Source organism: Sciurus vulgaris (assembly GCF_902686455.1).
Source record: "Sciurus vulgaris genome assembly, chromosome: 11".
Taxonomy (NCBI): Eukaryota; Metazoa; Chordata; class Mammalia; order Rodentia; family Sciuridae; genus Sciurus; species Sciurus vulgaris.
Genome location: NC_136472.1, coordinates 6,271,316 through 6,288,045, shown reverse-complemented (window position 1 = coordinate 6,288,045; position 16,730 = coordinate 6,271,316). Strand labels below are relative to the sequence as shown.

Here is a 16,730-nt window from a genome sequence, read left to right as displayed (position 1 = left end):
GGCCACAGCCTCAATGTTCTGCTTGCTCTGTTCACTCTGTTTTCCTCAGAGTCAGCTCTTGTCACCCTTGGGCTCTCAGCACACGGGGTATCCCCTGCCTCTTTCACTGTGCTAGTCTTCACTACTGTTAGTACCTGATGAGTTATTCAATGAGTTCCTTCCATTACGCTCATCTTCCCAGCTACTTCTGCAAAGGCAGTCTGGTGTTACTGAGAATCTCAAGAACACAAGCAGCCAACTTTTGAGCCAAACAGCTCTGCCCGACAGCAGCCACGCCGTGTTGTGTACCACGCCATTCCCCTGAAAGGCTCTTGTGTGCTTCTACTTCCCTCTCACACTAAGGTGTGTGGGATCACTGCATCTGACCAGGAAGGAAACTATGGCTCAGGACAGAGGACTAACCTGCCCAAGGAACATGACCACATATGTGGTTCTGAGTAGGCACAGAGGCTGGGCAGGCTGGTATGTGCCTGTAGTGCAGTCTTAGGGGAGGCTGAGGCAGAAGGACTGCTTGAGCACAGGAACTGGAGACCAGTCTGAGCAAACAGCCACACCTGGCCTCTTAAAAAAACAAAGGAAAAAAACAAAAACAAAACAACACAAAAAACCCCACCAAAAACAACCCTTCCACACACCAATAAAGAGTTATTTGTGTTATTTTGGAATCCTGAATATATGGGTAGGGTTTTTAAAGACAGCTTCCAAAAACTTATTGTGTTTATTTGCTACATTCATTCATTCACTTACCAAACATTTATCAAGCACCTATGTGCCAGGTACTGTTCTGTCTATATCACGGTAAATGAAGAAGATAAAAGTCTCTGCCTTCATAGAGCTTGTATTTTAAAATACAATAACCAGAAACCACAAAATAATTTTACAGCTAACATTTGTGTGTTAACTGTCTGCTGTTCTACATGTTTTATATCAACAGTTTTTTTTTTTTTTTTTTTTTGGTGCTGGTGATTGAATCCAGGGTCATCTTGTGCATGTGAGGAAAGCACTCTACCAACAGCTATGTCCCCAGCCCTATGTCAACATTTAATTCCCAAAATGACCCTATGAAATACTGTGTTATGTTAATTTTATAGATGGGGAAAATGAAGGCCCAGGGAGCTATCTGACATGCCATCACCTCAGGGCTAATGAATGCAGAGCTGCAGGGTTCTGATTCCAGCAGTCTGGATCCAGATCATAGGCTCACAAGTGAGCTTCATTCTGCTTTCTCTATAAAATGATTTTAAGGTATTATTTATCTATAATTAAAAGACTTCATGGATTAAAGAATCTTTTTGTGGAGGTCGAAGATCTAACATTTGAATCATTTTTAATGTTAAAAAAGATCACTTTTATGCCCACCTCCTCTGTGCCCTGGCTTTCGGCAGCATTAGGAACAGGTTTTCCATTGTCTTTTTGTGGCAAGGAGCCCAAAGCTGGGAGAGAAAAGGCCAGGGTGGAGTTATAGCCCTGCTCTCTCGTTACTGGTGGAGGCCCCAATGAGGGGTGATATGAGGAGCATCTGCCCTCTCTTCCCTAGGCTGGCTGTTTCAAGCGAGAGCAGTGGTACTAATAAATAGGTCCTATTTACAAAAGCAACAGGAAGTGGAAAGAATGAGGACTCTGCACTCAGCTGACTGGGTCACTTGTTGTTCTCTCACAGGACAGCTGAGGACTGAAGGAGGCAGGGCGAGTGAGGTGGCCAGCAGAGGTTCAACTGGGATAGGCTCCCACCGGGTGTGGCTGTGCATTGCAGGAGGAGTCTCCTGTGGCCCCGCCTACACCAGTTCTGACACTGTCTCCCAGGAGCTCCTGTTCACAGAAGTCACAAGCAGCATGAATTGGACCAGTCCTGCTGAAGGAGAGTTTGGGAATTTCCAAAAGGACCGAGAATTTTTTTTTTTTTTTTTTTAGTGGTGGGGTCTTCAACACCCTCAGTGCAATTGCTCTAACACTACACTACAGTCCCAGCATCCTACTTTTTCTTTTTCGTCCTGAATACAGAACCCAGGGCATGAGCTGCATCCCCAACCTTTTTTGTTTACTATTTTGAGACAGGGCCTCGTGAAGTTGCTGAGACCAACCTTGAACTTGCTATTTTCCTGCTTCAGCCTCTTGAGTCACTGTGATTATAGGAGTGGCACCATGGTGCCCAGCAGGACCCACTATCTTGATGGGTCATAAAAAAGGTTCCTCACTGAGTGTCAGCAGGGAACCCAGGGACTGTGAATAGTACATACATTAAAACAAAAATTCTAGAAGACACAGTTCAATGATATGCAAGGCAACCTCAGGGTTTTTACATGGCTATCAGGGAAGAACTGCACTTGCCATTTTGGGAGGCCACCCCCTCTGGCACTGCATGTGGGCACAAGTGTGTATTAATATCCATTTTCTCCTTAAACACATCTGTATCCTGACCCATTTGTAACCGCTGGTAATATGAAGATTTTAAAGGGACAGGCGTCAAGAGTCCCTGAATAGTTGGATGCCATTTGATTTTGTTTTCATACATTGCACTGGGAGCCACATAATATAAAAACTATCTCTGCACTTAAATGACAAACAATGAGTTATGCCAATACCCATCAGGTAGCTAAAAGAATGTCTAAGCTGAAAATCTTATTTAATACTTTACCTTTCACAAGTGTAACACTCGCAGAACTCATTGTTTTCTCCAAAAAACCCATCTCCATAGTAACAAGAAATTTCTTCCCCAGGTTCAATGTCTCTTAGAGCCTTCACACATGCTGTATCTCGGCCAGTTGACACAAACTGAAATAAAAGTAACTCAGTAAGAGTCTGACACTGAGGCAGAAACAAAATATTTGAGTTTTGTTTTTGTTTGTTTGTTTTTTAAATGCTTACCTTACAGTTAGGTCTGCAATCTGAAAAATGTCCAAAAGAGAAAGTCAATTAACTGCTGATAAGATCTGAAACACGAACAGTTACAGAAATCTGAAAAGGTTTTTCAGACAACTTTGTAATTCCTGATAGAAGTTTAGGTCTCAAGTCAAACTAGGAATATTTAATAAGTCTATGAAAAAAGAATTCCTAATTCGAACTCTCCCTTAAAGAGGAGCTTTCAAGTGTGGTGAGGCCACGCTAACTTGGCGGGACTGCCCAACACCAGAGCAGATACCCTAGGGGTGCAGCTTACCATGGTTTATGAATGCAGCAGGACCGAGCCAGAGCTGAGCACAGTTTTTTCCTCGTGGAATACATGACACTGAAGTCGTTTTCTCCATGTCTAAGTAGCATGTTCTCCTCAATTTCTGAAAGTTCGGCAATACAACCCACCAGTAATTCTATTTTGTCATTTCGTTTCCTATTTGAAATATGTGATGTGTTAAAAATTACTAGTAATTATAAATAATAAGGCTTCTTTTAATAAATCAGCCTGCCCGTTAAATCCTGGAAATTGAGGAGCCCTGTGTATACTTGGACCCCACCTGGGTATCTCCCCCTTGGAGTCCCATAGCTTGGGACCATGGTTACTTGTTATCAACCCATCCCTAGGAGAGGAAGGAAACTCCTCCAGGGCAGGAATGGTGCCCTTGTCTCTCGACTCTCCAGCAGCACCTGTGGCACCTAGTACGGTATTTCATGGCTGAAAGTGCTCAAACTTTTGCTGCCTGCACTAACTTTGCTGACTTCTGGAGGAAGCAGACAGGGACTGGCAGTAATAAAGTGTCACAGGGATCCAGAATGTGGAGCCACCAGCTGGAGCCCACCACCCAGGATCTCTCTTGGATGGTCATCCAAATGATTTTGTGTGTTGCAAGAGCTCCACATCCAAAGTTTTATGAAAAACTGACTTAAAATTTCATCTCTGGCTTTTAACCCTCCTCAGTAAGCTCGGCTCAGCTCTTCTGGCAGCACTGGGAACTGAATGAACTCAGGCTACTCTACCACTGAGCCACATCCCCAGCCCTTTTTTTGTCTCAGTTGTAGATGGACACAATACCTTTATTTTATTTATTTTTATGTGGTGCTGAGGACTGAATCCAGAGCCTCACATCTGCTAGGCAAGTGCTCTGACTGAGCTATAACCCCAGTCCCTCAGCCCTTTTTCAGACAAGGTCTCACAAAGTTGCGGAGGCTGGCCTCAAACTTGTGATCATCCTGTCTCAGCCTCTTGAGTCGCTGGGATTACAGATGTGTGCCATGGTGCCTAACTACAGCTCTACTACTTTCATTTAAGCTGTCACATGTGTATTTATTTTTTTTTTAAAAAGCAGGTAACATGTGAGGATGTTTCTACCATTTCGACCTAGGATCATTAACACTTTACCTCCAGTCTTTCCTCTAAGCCAGTGAAAGGCTGGTTCTGGAGCCCCCAGCCTTCCAGCAATCTCCTCACCATACAAGATTCCAGACAACACAGGGAAAGCAGAAAGCACTTTGGGCCAGAGATGGGACCTGAATCACTCAAGATTTGATTCTGTCATCCCAACTCTCATCAACAGGCAGAGTAATGCCACTGGCTCCTTTAGGGAAATGCTGGCTTCAACCCTTACCAAGAATTCCTTAGCATGTCAAAAGTAATTTAAGAGCTCTTTAAATAAAATTACTTCACGGGTTAGACTATTATGGGTAATAATAATTACCACTCTTTTGTTGCAACTATCTTGGCTCCATTCTGTTCTGATGAGTATCTATTACAAGGCAGTATTTCAAATCCACTGTCAGTTGCAAACATTCGCAAGTAAATAAATACCTAAAATAGGAAAAAAAATGATAATGACTGTCAATTATGTACCTGCTAGGCTTTCTCAGAATTATAAAAGTACACCATGGCAACCATGTAAAAAAACGTTAAGTACGGTCATTAAGTGACAAACTTCACTGTTACTTTTCAGTTGAATATATTTTAGTACCTGGTAGCTTGGCTACATTTCTCTAAAACTTCATTCCCCAGATGACAAAGTTTTCTCTTAGGTAGTTATCCAAGTGATGTTATTTGTCAGCAGACTTCCATACTTATTAGTTTTTTTATGAAAAATGAACCTAAAATTTCAGTGTTCACCAATACCCAGATTTAATAAGATCTACTATTTTATCCAGAGGTCTACATAATTATTCTTAATAAACTTACATGTTCCTTGAATAATTTCTCCTGCATTTTATTCTTGTTGAGAAAATAGTGCCGTGCCCATTCTCCTGAAGTCAAACATTTAAAGGCTTTCTCCAAGTGTTCATCTTTCTTAAAACGTTCAATTACTTCCTTTAGTTCTTCTTGTCTTCCTTTAATAGGCCGAAATCTGAAAGAGATTAAAACACCAAGCTTAGTTATCCGCTACAATTTTGGGGTCACTGTTCCATTTTAAGAGATCTTGAGAAAAGAACTAATACCCTAAAAGCGGCCATGGTTATCAGAGCAAAGATCTAACAGAAGAAAACAATCAGTAGTCTTGAGAATTACTGTTCAATCACTATGTTTACCACCTGGAAATATAACATCCCTTCCTTCAAACCATATTTTAATATTTTTAATTCAGTTATCTCATAACTGGGGGGTGACTAGATGACTCAAACAAAAGCTGTCTGCTTCTGGAACACAAGCCACACTGAGGGGCAAAAAATGAAATATCGAGAATAGCGCATGTCTAATTCAAAGTCAGAATGACAGACATTTTAAAAATATGCAGAATCAAACTGGAAGAGCGCAAGGAAATGAGTTTCAGGAAGTATGGTAAAGCGAACAAAACCATGCCTAAACAAAAACACTGAAAAACCCAAACACAGAAAAATCCTAACCTAAGTATCTCCACAGGTCTTCAAAAATACCTTGACCTTCTAAACACCCACATCAAATGTTGGTTTGACACCTGCATTCAGAGGCGAAGAGTGCAGAAAGTACAACTGTCAGTGAAACCACCATGCTTGTACAAACTGTGTGGCAGCATCAAAAAAGGCTTCTCCTGTCAATCAGCCAAAAGGACTCCAGAACATTCTCCTGCTCAGCATGTGCCAAGACATGAGACAATCATGGCCCATGTAAAGAATGAAATTTGTATGAGTCCCTCATTCTGAGACTGTACATCATGATCTTGGTGTCAAAATTTCTTTACATGAACAATTTCATTTTGGCAACTTTTCTCAAAGAAAGGTTTTATTTTAGAACACAAACATGCAACAGAAAAAGGAATTACAGATGGTTGTTCAAATAAAATATATTAAGAAAAAAATAAGCTGGGCACAGTGGCACACACCTGTAATCTCAGTGGCTCGGGAGGCTAAGGCAGGAGGATCTTGAGTTCAAAGCCAGATTCAGCGTTAGCAAGGCACTAAGCAACTCAGTGAGACCTTGTCTCTAAATAAAATACAAAAATAGGGCTGGGGTTGTGGCTCAGTGGTTGAGTGCTCCTTAGTTCAATACCTGGTGCCCTCCTTCCCCCCCCCCCCCCAAAAAAAAAAAGAAAGAGAAAGAGAAAAAAATATTACTGGCTCAGGGGAAAGAAATATTTGAATTAGGCACTTTAACATTTAAAGCTATACATTTCAAGAGCCTAAAAATGCTAAAACTGAAATAAGATCTGGAAAGATAAGATCTTTGCCTCCAGCAAAGGAAATACTCAGCAACATTTCTTCCTAGATAAGTGACCACAAATGTATTCATTAACATTTCATTAAAATTTTATGCCACACTATATCACCAAGGCTTATTAGGTGGTCTACACACAAGTCCTTTAAACAATTCATAAATGACAGAGGACATGGCCACTGTTCCTTTTTTTTTTGGTACTGGGGATTGAACATTGGGGTGCTTAACCACTGAGTCCCATCCCCAGCCCGTTTTTGTATTTTATTTAGAGGCAGGGTCTCACTGAATTGCTTAGGGCCTCAATAATTTGCTGAGGCTGGCTCTGGACTCAAAATCCTCCTGCCTCAGCCTTCTGGGATTACAGGCATGTGCCACCACACCTGGATATGGCCACTGTTCTTGAAAGGGAAATTTAATTGGGAATAAAAGACACAAATATGCATCCAATAGTTAAGCAAGACAGTGGCATGCAAGTACATGTTAGTGTGATAAACAAACTGCTGCCACAGCACTTCCAAATTTGAAAATCATAACCCAGGTACAAGGTTTGTTTGGGAAGAGTTTTTAAGTTGACAGTAGTATGAGCAATGAAAAAAGCGGAGTTAGCTTATTAAAGAAACGGCACAATACTACAGGCAGGAAAATGTCAAAGGGAAGGCAAAGAAAGAGGAAGTCTAGCAGAGGGTCATAATACAACTGGATTCCAGCAGCTGACCAGGGTTAACTGGTTAGCAAAATAGTGAAGTACCAGAAGCAGGAAGAGGGAAGAAATTAGGTCCAGGATAGGTCTTACTAATACTGTTTCCAGGACAGATTTATGGAGGACCTCAGGTGTGTTAATAAACACTGATACACTAGAAACTTCCTAGTAACAGGTTCTGTCTCAATAACCTTGGACTCTCACAGCTGCTAATGCCTTTCTAAGAATTTAAACACATCCTAGAGACACACAGGGAAAGAGATGGCACCTTTAATTTCCAGTTGCAATCCATTAGTATATACAGCCTCGAAGAGAAATAAACACAAGTCCTTTAAACAATTCAGAATGTCTTTGAGGTGTCAAAATATGGTGCTGGAGAGCCACCACTAAATCACCGAAGAGTCGCAGAACTGGGGGAGTGTCCAAATGTCCTTACAAACTACTTATTTGTAGTCATCACATTCAACTTTGTCAAAATAAGAGCTCTAAGAAACCAAGCCAAACCATTCTTGCTGCAACCCTACACCTGTAGGGTGATTTGCAAATAAAGAGCAGGTAAGTGGAAACAAGGCAGTTGCTGACTAAGGTATAAGTCTCAAGCAACATAAAATATGAAATGGTGGGAAACAGACAACCTCTGTCCTACACAGTAATTAGTTAAAAAAAAAAAAAAATGATCACTTTGAGCAAATGCAATAAATTACTCCTGATGGGAAGTGGCAGGACTTCAAACAACAGGTAGCCAAGGTATCTTTTTTTTTTTTTTAAAGTCTTGGAACTGAACCCAGGGAGGCTCTGCCACTGAGACATCTCAGCTTTACTACTGTCTTTAAGACAGGGTCTTGCTACATTGTCCAGGTTGGCAATTTATGATCCTCCTGCCTCAACCTCCTGAGCTGCTGGGATTATAGGTAGGTGCCACCACACCCAGTGGGCCAAGCTATCTTTATGGGTTTGATGTGGAACTGACTAATGGTGACAGTTTAAAAATAATTATACAAAGGAAGTCAGGGGTAAACTCACCCTGAAAAGCCTTAAGAACATTATAGAAAAACAATAGACTCTGTGGAGGATGCTGTGACATCTGTAACAGCTTTGTGTGTATTCTTTCTTTTTTTTTTAATATTTTTAGTTGTAGACAGACACAATAACTTTATTTTTTATGTGGTGCTGAGGATCAAACCTAGTGCCTCACACATGCAAGGCAAGAGCTCTACCACTGAGCCACAACACCAGCCTACTTTGTGTATATTCTATGCTTTCTGAAACACATTCCTTTCTATATAAAAATGTTTCAGGTATGCTAAGTTTTGTTTATTTTTTGTTCATGATGTCCAACAATTTATATGCTAAAACTGATACAGAATAATCAACTATATTAATATTCTGCCTTCCACTTCTCTCAAGCAGACTTTTGTTTGCTTTTGGGATTTGCATTGCCTCAGACATGAATAAAATCCAGGAAACAATCCCTTGCTACCTTAAACCTGTATTTCACTTAAAAGGCAGATATGTGGTCCCCAAAGTGTTAAAACTTGCTGTCACAGTTCACTGGTATAGGCATGAAATGAGAGGAAAAGGAGGAAGGAAATGGATATGGGTACAGGCAGGCAGAGGAAGACACACTTGTTTTCAATAATCCTGTAGCAGTATATAAAAATCACCTGGTCTACAAACCTATACGTCAAATCCCATTATAGTAAATACTGTAAGAAATGAAAATTATTTAACAAGACTGTTATAGCTATTAAGGCCAGGGCAATAGTTAATGAGGACATTAAAAAAATAATTTTCTATTACTGAACAAAAATACCCTCTCACCCATAATAGCTTTAAATTCCCATATAAACACCATAAAACTACTTTATACTCTGATACTTAAAGCTAGGGAAAAAAATTACAAATTATCTAGAATAATCCTCTTGTTCCACTAATGAGAGAAATAAGGTACATTGAAGCTAAGCAGTTGGCCAATGATGTGGGGATGATTCACAGGACAGCTGGGATTTTCTTTCAGGCCTTTCTTATTCAGCTGTCACTTGGCCTAGGGGAGCCCTCTTGTGTCACTGCATGTTAGAGAAGGATCTGACTTGTTTTGCCACAGAGTCCAGCAAGAAACAGTTCTGGCTGTGTCCTGACAACGCGGTGGAAGGGACAGAGGCCAACTGGATTTTCAACTTAGTGTGAGGTTGGGGAGTCCTTAGTGGAGGCAAATCAACATGCCCCCTCCACCCTTGCATGATACATAATCTGTTACTTTAAATAAACCAAATGTATTTATTTTTCTCTTTCTACACCTCTGATTAATGGCTGGTGTAAGAAATTAAGAATACATAATTTACAATTAGCTATTATTAAAGAGGCAGGGGAAAAACATGAATTTACACTCCCACACACCTGTTCCCCACTCTCTCCAGAGACTGACTTCCCAGGCTTTCTTGCTATTTGGTTTTTCTGTCTCCAAACCCAAGAGACCACTGTGGCAATGAAGAAAAGTTGCAGATTTGTATTAGCTGTACTACTGTACCCTTCCATTAGCATGCACAATCAAGAGTTGACTAGAGGGGGCAGGGGAAGAGAAAGGGAAACAGAAAGAAGGAAAAAGGGAAGGAGAGAGGAGGAAAGAAAAAATGCTCAAGTATTTAAGATATAAAATAAGAAAACCATGAGGCAACAATGTGAACACATTTCCCCTTGGAAGAAAGATTCACTGCAAATTGCCAGTCTGTAGACACGAAGAGGAAGAGTCACGGGACCACAGCTCCATTTCTTCTTGACCTGAAAATAAACAGGAACCAAAAACATACCTGGCAGACTCCTGTAATCAGAACTCAGCTAATCCAAAGAAGTGACTCCTGATCTTTTGATGAATGATATGTTTCTCCTAAAATTACCCTGTCATGGAGTACAAGTGGTTTTTAAAACAACATATAACTAACACCAAACTATTTTAAAAGGTTTGCTAAATGTTCTAGAACTCGTGTTTATGCTGACATCTCAAAATACTTAGCATTAAAGAGCAAACACAGGCTGGAACGCGTTAGTTGGCATCTTATTGTTGGCAGTGCACTCTACCTACCTCACAGGGTTGTTGTGAGGAAAACTGTCAGATTTTGAAAAATGCCTTGAGCTCCTCGAAGGAAAGGCGCTATATAAATGCAAAAACAAACAACAATAAAAACTATTTGTACAATCTGTAATTTCTAAACAGACTTACAGTATTTGTTGTAGCAAAACTTCTTAAAACAGTGATATTTAAGAACCTTATGAGCTCAACAAGGTAACAAGGCCAGGTGGTTAAAATTCTTTTCTTTCAATGTAATATAGTCTTACCATTGATTAAGTTAGAAGATTTAAAAAATTTCTTTATGCATTCTAGTCAAGCACCGAATTTGAAAGTGATATTTAAAGTGAATTATAAACTCATATCCAACCGTGGATATGAATACACAAATGTGTACAACAGTAACATAAAAGTCAGATGGGTACCATGATGGCAGGGCAAATAAGACGATGCACGCTGACATCGCAATTGCAAAAAAATCAAGATGAATGCCATAGAAAAAACGCGCCGAGGCAACTGCTCTTGCTTTATAAGGCTGTCTCCTCCTCGCTCTCCCCTGCACAGCAACACTGGAATCCCAGGGTCATGCTGCCTAAACAAGGGGACATCAGTGAAAGCATCCATCCTGCCTCTGTAAAATCTTGCACCCAACTCCTTTAAACAATCAGAGGTAGTATCAACAATTCTATTCTCTTGTTAAAAATAAAAATTTGTTTCATAACTGACAAGTCAATTAAATATGAAAGTTTCTCAATAAATTGAAATTAGTATTCCATGTGTACTAAGTACTCGTGCTCCAACTCTGACCTACTTGTTGGTAACTATAGAAATATATTACAATTAAACATAATTACTCAAAGTGGAGCCAGTTTTGAAAATTCTAAAAATCAGTAACATTATTAGTGTTTTGTTTGCAGGACTGGGGATGGAATCCAGGCCTTTTCTTTTTCTCATTTTGTGAAGGTCTTGCTAAATTGACCATGTTGGCTTGCATGTGGGATCTTCTTGCCTCAGCCTCTCAAAGAGCTGGGATTCCAAGTGTTGTGCCACAGCCACTGGCAAACAAATACTTTTTTTTTTGGTGGTGCCGGCAATCACACTGGGGCCTCACACACACTGGACAAGCTGCACTACCTCTCTGAGCTGCATCCCCAGCCCCATATACTCTTTTAAGACACTATTCTTGGAGGTACACTGAAAGAAGTAGAAGAGACAAAAGGCATTAAAAAAAAAAACCCAAAAAACCTGACAAATTATAAATGCATAAACATCAACAGAGAGACTGTTCATATTCAATTACTATATAGGCAGCATGAAGAATTTAAAATTCAAGATCCAGTACATCTTCCAGTTACTTCTTTTGCACACAAAGATTAAATCTTCACAAGGAAATAAGAAGTATTTTATGAACTACTCCAGGAAAGCATTATCTATTTTCCTTATTTTCTATAGCATAATCCCTCTGGAAATGATTTCTATCAACATTCTCATAAATTCTTGCTCAAAAGATGAGGAGCTAAAAAGGATAGTTTTATTTTCAATTAAATTTACCCACCAATATAATGTGTACCTTTCACTAAAATTAACAAGATTCACAAGTAGGGGCTGGGGCTGTAGCTCAGTGGCAGAGTGCTTGACTAGCATGTGTGAGGCACTGGGTTCGCTCCTCAGCACCACATAAAAATAAATAAAAGGTACTATATCCATCTACAACTAAAAAAAAAAAAAAAAAAAAAAAAAAAGATTCATGAATAAAATTTTTGTAGGTCTGGAGGTAGAGCTTGGTGGAGAGCGCCAGGCTTGCATGCATGAGGCTGGGTTTGATCCCCAACACTGCACACCGCACACAAGTCTGCATTATCCCAAACGCCAGCTCCCACAGGATACTCCTGAGAGCCCTGGCAGGGGAAGGGGAGGTCACTACCTGTACCATGGTGGCTGAAGTGCTGGTGCAGTGCACAGGCTGATCTGTGTGATCCCAGGATCTGGATTCCTGGCCCATCCATCACAGGTTATTTTAGGAACAATGTGAGTGTGATTAAATGTTAAATTATGAATAAATGTTTTCTTTTGTGGGCTTACCAGTTTTGATTTTAGATGCTTCAATTTCTGTAGTAGGGCGCAATTTCACTCGAGTCCTGATACAGTAAGGCTCTGTACTTTAATATTTGTGTGACAATCCTCAACTTCATATTTTATTTATTTTTATTTTTTGCAGTGCTGGGATCAGATCCGGGGCCTCACATGTGCTAGGCAGTGCTCTACCACTGAGCTACATACATCCCCAACCCCTCTGAACTTCACATTTTATGACTACACAGTTTTAAGCCAGCCTTTGGAAACTATACATAAGCAACTTTTTATCTATTTATCACATCACAACCAAACTCACAGGCCAGGGTTGAGACTTAAGAGCTATTCCAAATGAGGCCTGGGAGTTTATTAGAAATGCAGAATCCCAGGCCCTGCCTCAAAGCTATTGAGTTAACCTGCAGTCTAACAAGATTCTCAGGTGATTCATACGTGAACTAATGAGAAGCATCAGTGGTCTAGGAGAACTCTGGAGTATTCCCTGTTGCAAAAGTCAGTAACAGGTAAACCTTCATTCTCATTTTTGTTTTGTTTTTGGGTGCTGGGGATTGAACCCAGGGCCTTGTGCATGTGAGGCAAGCACTCTACCAACTGAGCTACTTCCCCAGCCCTAAGTCTTCTTTTTCTGGAATAAAGCACGTGAAGAAGTTCTCTCATAAGCCACTAAAACCTTTGTTATAATTCTGATGGGATAACTGTCTAAAATATTTTATATGCTCCCATAGTCAACAAATTGTAACTTTTGCAAAGATTCCAGGCCCAAATTGTGGGCCTTCACAGGGACATCCAGAAGACTACTATTGTGCAAAAAGTGGTTCACATATTTACACTGACTAAATCAGGAAAAAGGGTGGAAGGTGGGACCCAAGGGGCAACTCAAGTTCCACCAGGATCTTCCAGGAGGAGAATGAGCATTGGGCTTTTGTTTAATAGAAAAAAATGGAAACAGACTTGAAAAATAATGCACACCAGATCTTAACTGGACATCAGGGTCTCTAATTTTCCAGAGAACAACCAGTCACCTGGAAGTAACTGTATAAATAATCTTTGAATTCCATTCCAACATTTCCTTTCACTTAAGTGAGGAAAAAATACATGGCTGTAGGAAGTAACACACAAATACCAAAGGTACCTCGTTACCTGATTATTTCTTTCTGGATTTAGACTCTGACTGGTAAGTGAAACACACAGTGTCCTGTTTTAATTCCAGCAAGGAATAAAATGAAAAGTGGGGATAAGACACCCCAAGCTTCCTTCCAGTTAGCTGCATCTCTGCCTATCCACCTGGCTTTCCACTTCCTCTTGGGCTGGCACAGACAAGGCCAATAAAATACCAGAGAGAGCCCAACAGAGACGAGAGGGGCAGGCCCAAACTGGCTCTCTATCCTAAGTTCCTGCTGGCTTGCTTCCCCACCAGAGGCACCACCCTCTCCCAAGAAGCCAAGAGGTAGTAGCTGCAAAGTCTGCCTATTTGGTGGCAGAAATCATTTTGAAATGATCTAAGGATCTTTTTTTGGAGAGACAGAGATTTAAGAGAGTTAGAATAAAAGAGAGATGTCAAATGTTAAAAAAAATGAGAAATTTCAAGATGGGTGTTTTGGGTGTTTTTAGTATTTTATGTGTAAAAATATGTAAATGTATATATTTAGATTTTGACACTAAAAAGACACATCTGTTTTCTTACCTGCATGTTGAATATAAACATTTTTTAAAAAACGATTTCACTAATTTATAATAATTAGCTGAATTGCAGAGATTAAACATAGAGGCAAAATTCTGCTTATTTATTTAAAAGGTTTAAAGTCCAGTAAAATCATGAAAAATAACTAATTCCACTGAATTTTAAGTTGGAAAATAACAAGCACCCATTTTCGAGGCTTTAGAGGATGCTGGGAAGATCCCACTTCTAGCTAAGATATCCTCGCCAACACTGGAGCAACACGAAGCTGCCACCCTGCTGTGTCCTGTGATGGAAACACCCCGAGGTGAAGTAAGAATACAGATCCACGCAGATGACTCTCCGCAGGCTGACATGCAGAAAACCCTCTGCAGCAAAGAACTTGCTTTAATATCATTTAAAATTTTTAACATAAAATTTAAATAAAAGTAAAATGAGCCATTCTGTTTTCTTAAATTTAGCATCATCATCTGTTCCATTCAGGATAAAGACTTAAAATTACCTAGTATTCATTTTGTGTGTTTGAAAACCTAAATAGGGATCAAGAACCAAACTGGTTGCTAGGTCATCATTTTCACAGAGTTCTTTGGCAGACATTCCAGAAGATGGTACATAACGACTCTGTCCTTCGAATCCTGAATTACCATTACCTGTGAAAAAGCAAAAGAAAGAAAAGTGACTCAAACTGAAAACTAGTTCACTTTAAAATCTTCAGATTCATTCCCAATTATAGCTACTGATCAAGTACAGAAATCAACATATTTCAATTACTCAATTAAGAAGTTATTAAACAGAAAACCAAATGCAGTAAACTAAATCAATTATTGAGAACATTTTTATTTATTTATTTATTTTTCTTGGTGGTACTGGGGATCAAGTGAGAAGCTTGCACATGTTAAGCAAACACTTTGCTACTCAGCCCTTTAAAAAATTGTTTTAAATTTTGAGATGGGGGTCTGCTAAGTTACCCAGCCTGGCCTGGAAATTATGATCCTCTTACTTCAGCTGGGATTATAAGGTACGTGCCACTGTGCCCAGCTACTAAGAGTATTTTGGGTAGCTGATAACAGTATCAGGTTTCTGGGGTCTGTACGTAGTTGGGAGAAGCTTTGATTCAAAAACTTTACTCTTTCCTCCAAGGACAGCTGAGAAACGGGACAATAGAATATTTATTATTTTAACAAGAAAGCATATAGTGCCACTGCAGATAGGGTTGGGACAAGAAATAAATGGAATGCAAGACAGATTCTAAAGTAAGGGTTAGCACTGTGCATCTTAAGCACCAACAGGAGTCTAGAGTTCAGCTTCCTGTTTTTAGGCAACTGAGTGACTGTTATCCCCACTTTGTAGGTCACTGAGGTCCAGAGGTTAAGAAACTTGCCTACGATCACAGAGCTAGGTAGCAGAAATGGGGACTGAGGAGAGAGATTGACAGGTCTATTTTTCACTGACTTTTGTTTGAAATAATTTTGAAAGAATGGATAAAAAGAGACTGAAATATCTAACTGTGATAACTAGATTTAACTGTGGTAAAGCAATGTAAAGAAGGTAGGTCACAATTGTATGAATAAAGTTTTATCAGAGCTGAGAGTTTGATGTATACATCGCTGACAGTTTTTCCATGGAATGAGCACATGTAATTTACAGGAGACACCCACAATATAATTTCAAGACTCTCAAAATTAAGACATAGAAGAATGGGAGATACAGTGAGAGGCTTAACCTTTTCATTCACTTTCACAAAACAAAATAAACACATGTACTTCCCTACCAAGGGTAAGTACATGTTTTTTTTTTTCCTTTTTTTTTAATTGTAGATAGACATAATACCTTTATTCATTTTTATATGGTGCTGAGGACCGAACCCAGTGTCTCATGCATGCCAGGCAAGCTCTCTACCCCTGAGTCATAACCCCAGCCCCAGATATATAGTTTTACAATCAAATTCATCTGCATGTAGATAGGTGAAAGCTATCAAAACTATTACTTTTTTTTTTTTTTTTGGTACCTAGGACTGAACCCTGGGGCACTCAACTACTGAGTCATATCCCAGATTTTTTTTTTTTTTTAATATTTTTTAGTTGTTGATGGACATTTATTTTATTTATTTGTATGTGCTATTGAGAATAGAACCCAGTGCTTCACACATGCTAAGAAAAGTGCTCTTCCACTGAGCTAGAACCCCAGCCCCCAGCCCTTTTTTATATTTTATGTAGAGACAGGGTCTTGTTAAGTTGCTGAGGCTGGCTTTGAACTCTGGATCCTTCTGCCTCAGCCTCCCAAACCGCTGGGATTATAGGCATGCATCATCCTAATGTTACATTTTTTTAAGACCTTTATTGAAATATAAGTCACCAACCATATTTCACCCATTTAAAGTGCACAATTCAATGATTTTTGACATATGCAGAATTGTACACAACTAATCTACTTTCTGCCTTTATGGATTTGCCTGAAAACTTCATACAAATGGAATCATATAGTACGTGGCCTTTTGTGACTGGTTTATTTCAATTAGCATAATTTTCAAGGTTCATCCTTGTTATGGTCAGATAATATTCCATTGTGTGGATACACACCTCATTTTTTTTATTCATGCTTCAGTTGGTGGACATCTGAGTGGTTTCTACTTTTCAGCTAGAGTGAATAATGA

The 16,730-nt window shown here is 39.6% G+C and overlaps 1 protein-coding gene across 1 annotated transcript in view; it reads right to left on the bottom strand.

Moving 5' to 3' along the window:
- KMT5B (lysine methyltransferase 5B) overlaps positions 1-16,730 on the bottom strand; it is a 55,107-nt gene that overhangs the window by 15,474 nt on the left and 22,903 nt on the right. The window contains 8 exon segments of the mRNA XM_079103294.1: positions 2,636-2,772; positions 2,866-2,885; positions 3,158-3,206; positions 3,208-3,325; positions 4,608-4,717; positions 5,096-5,261; positions 10,324-10,392; positions 14,580-14,727. Coding sequence (XP_078959420.1) covers positions 2,636-2,772; positions 2,866-2,885; positions 3,158-3,206; positions 3,208-3,325; positions 4,608-4,717; positions 5,096-5,261; positions 10,324-10,392; positions 14,580-14,727 — 817 coding nt within the window.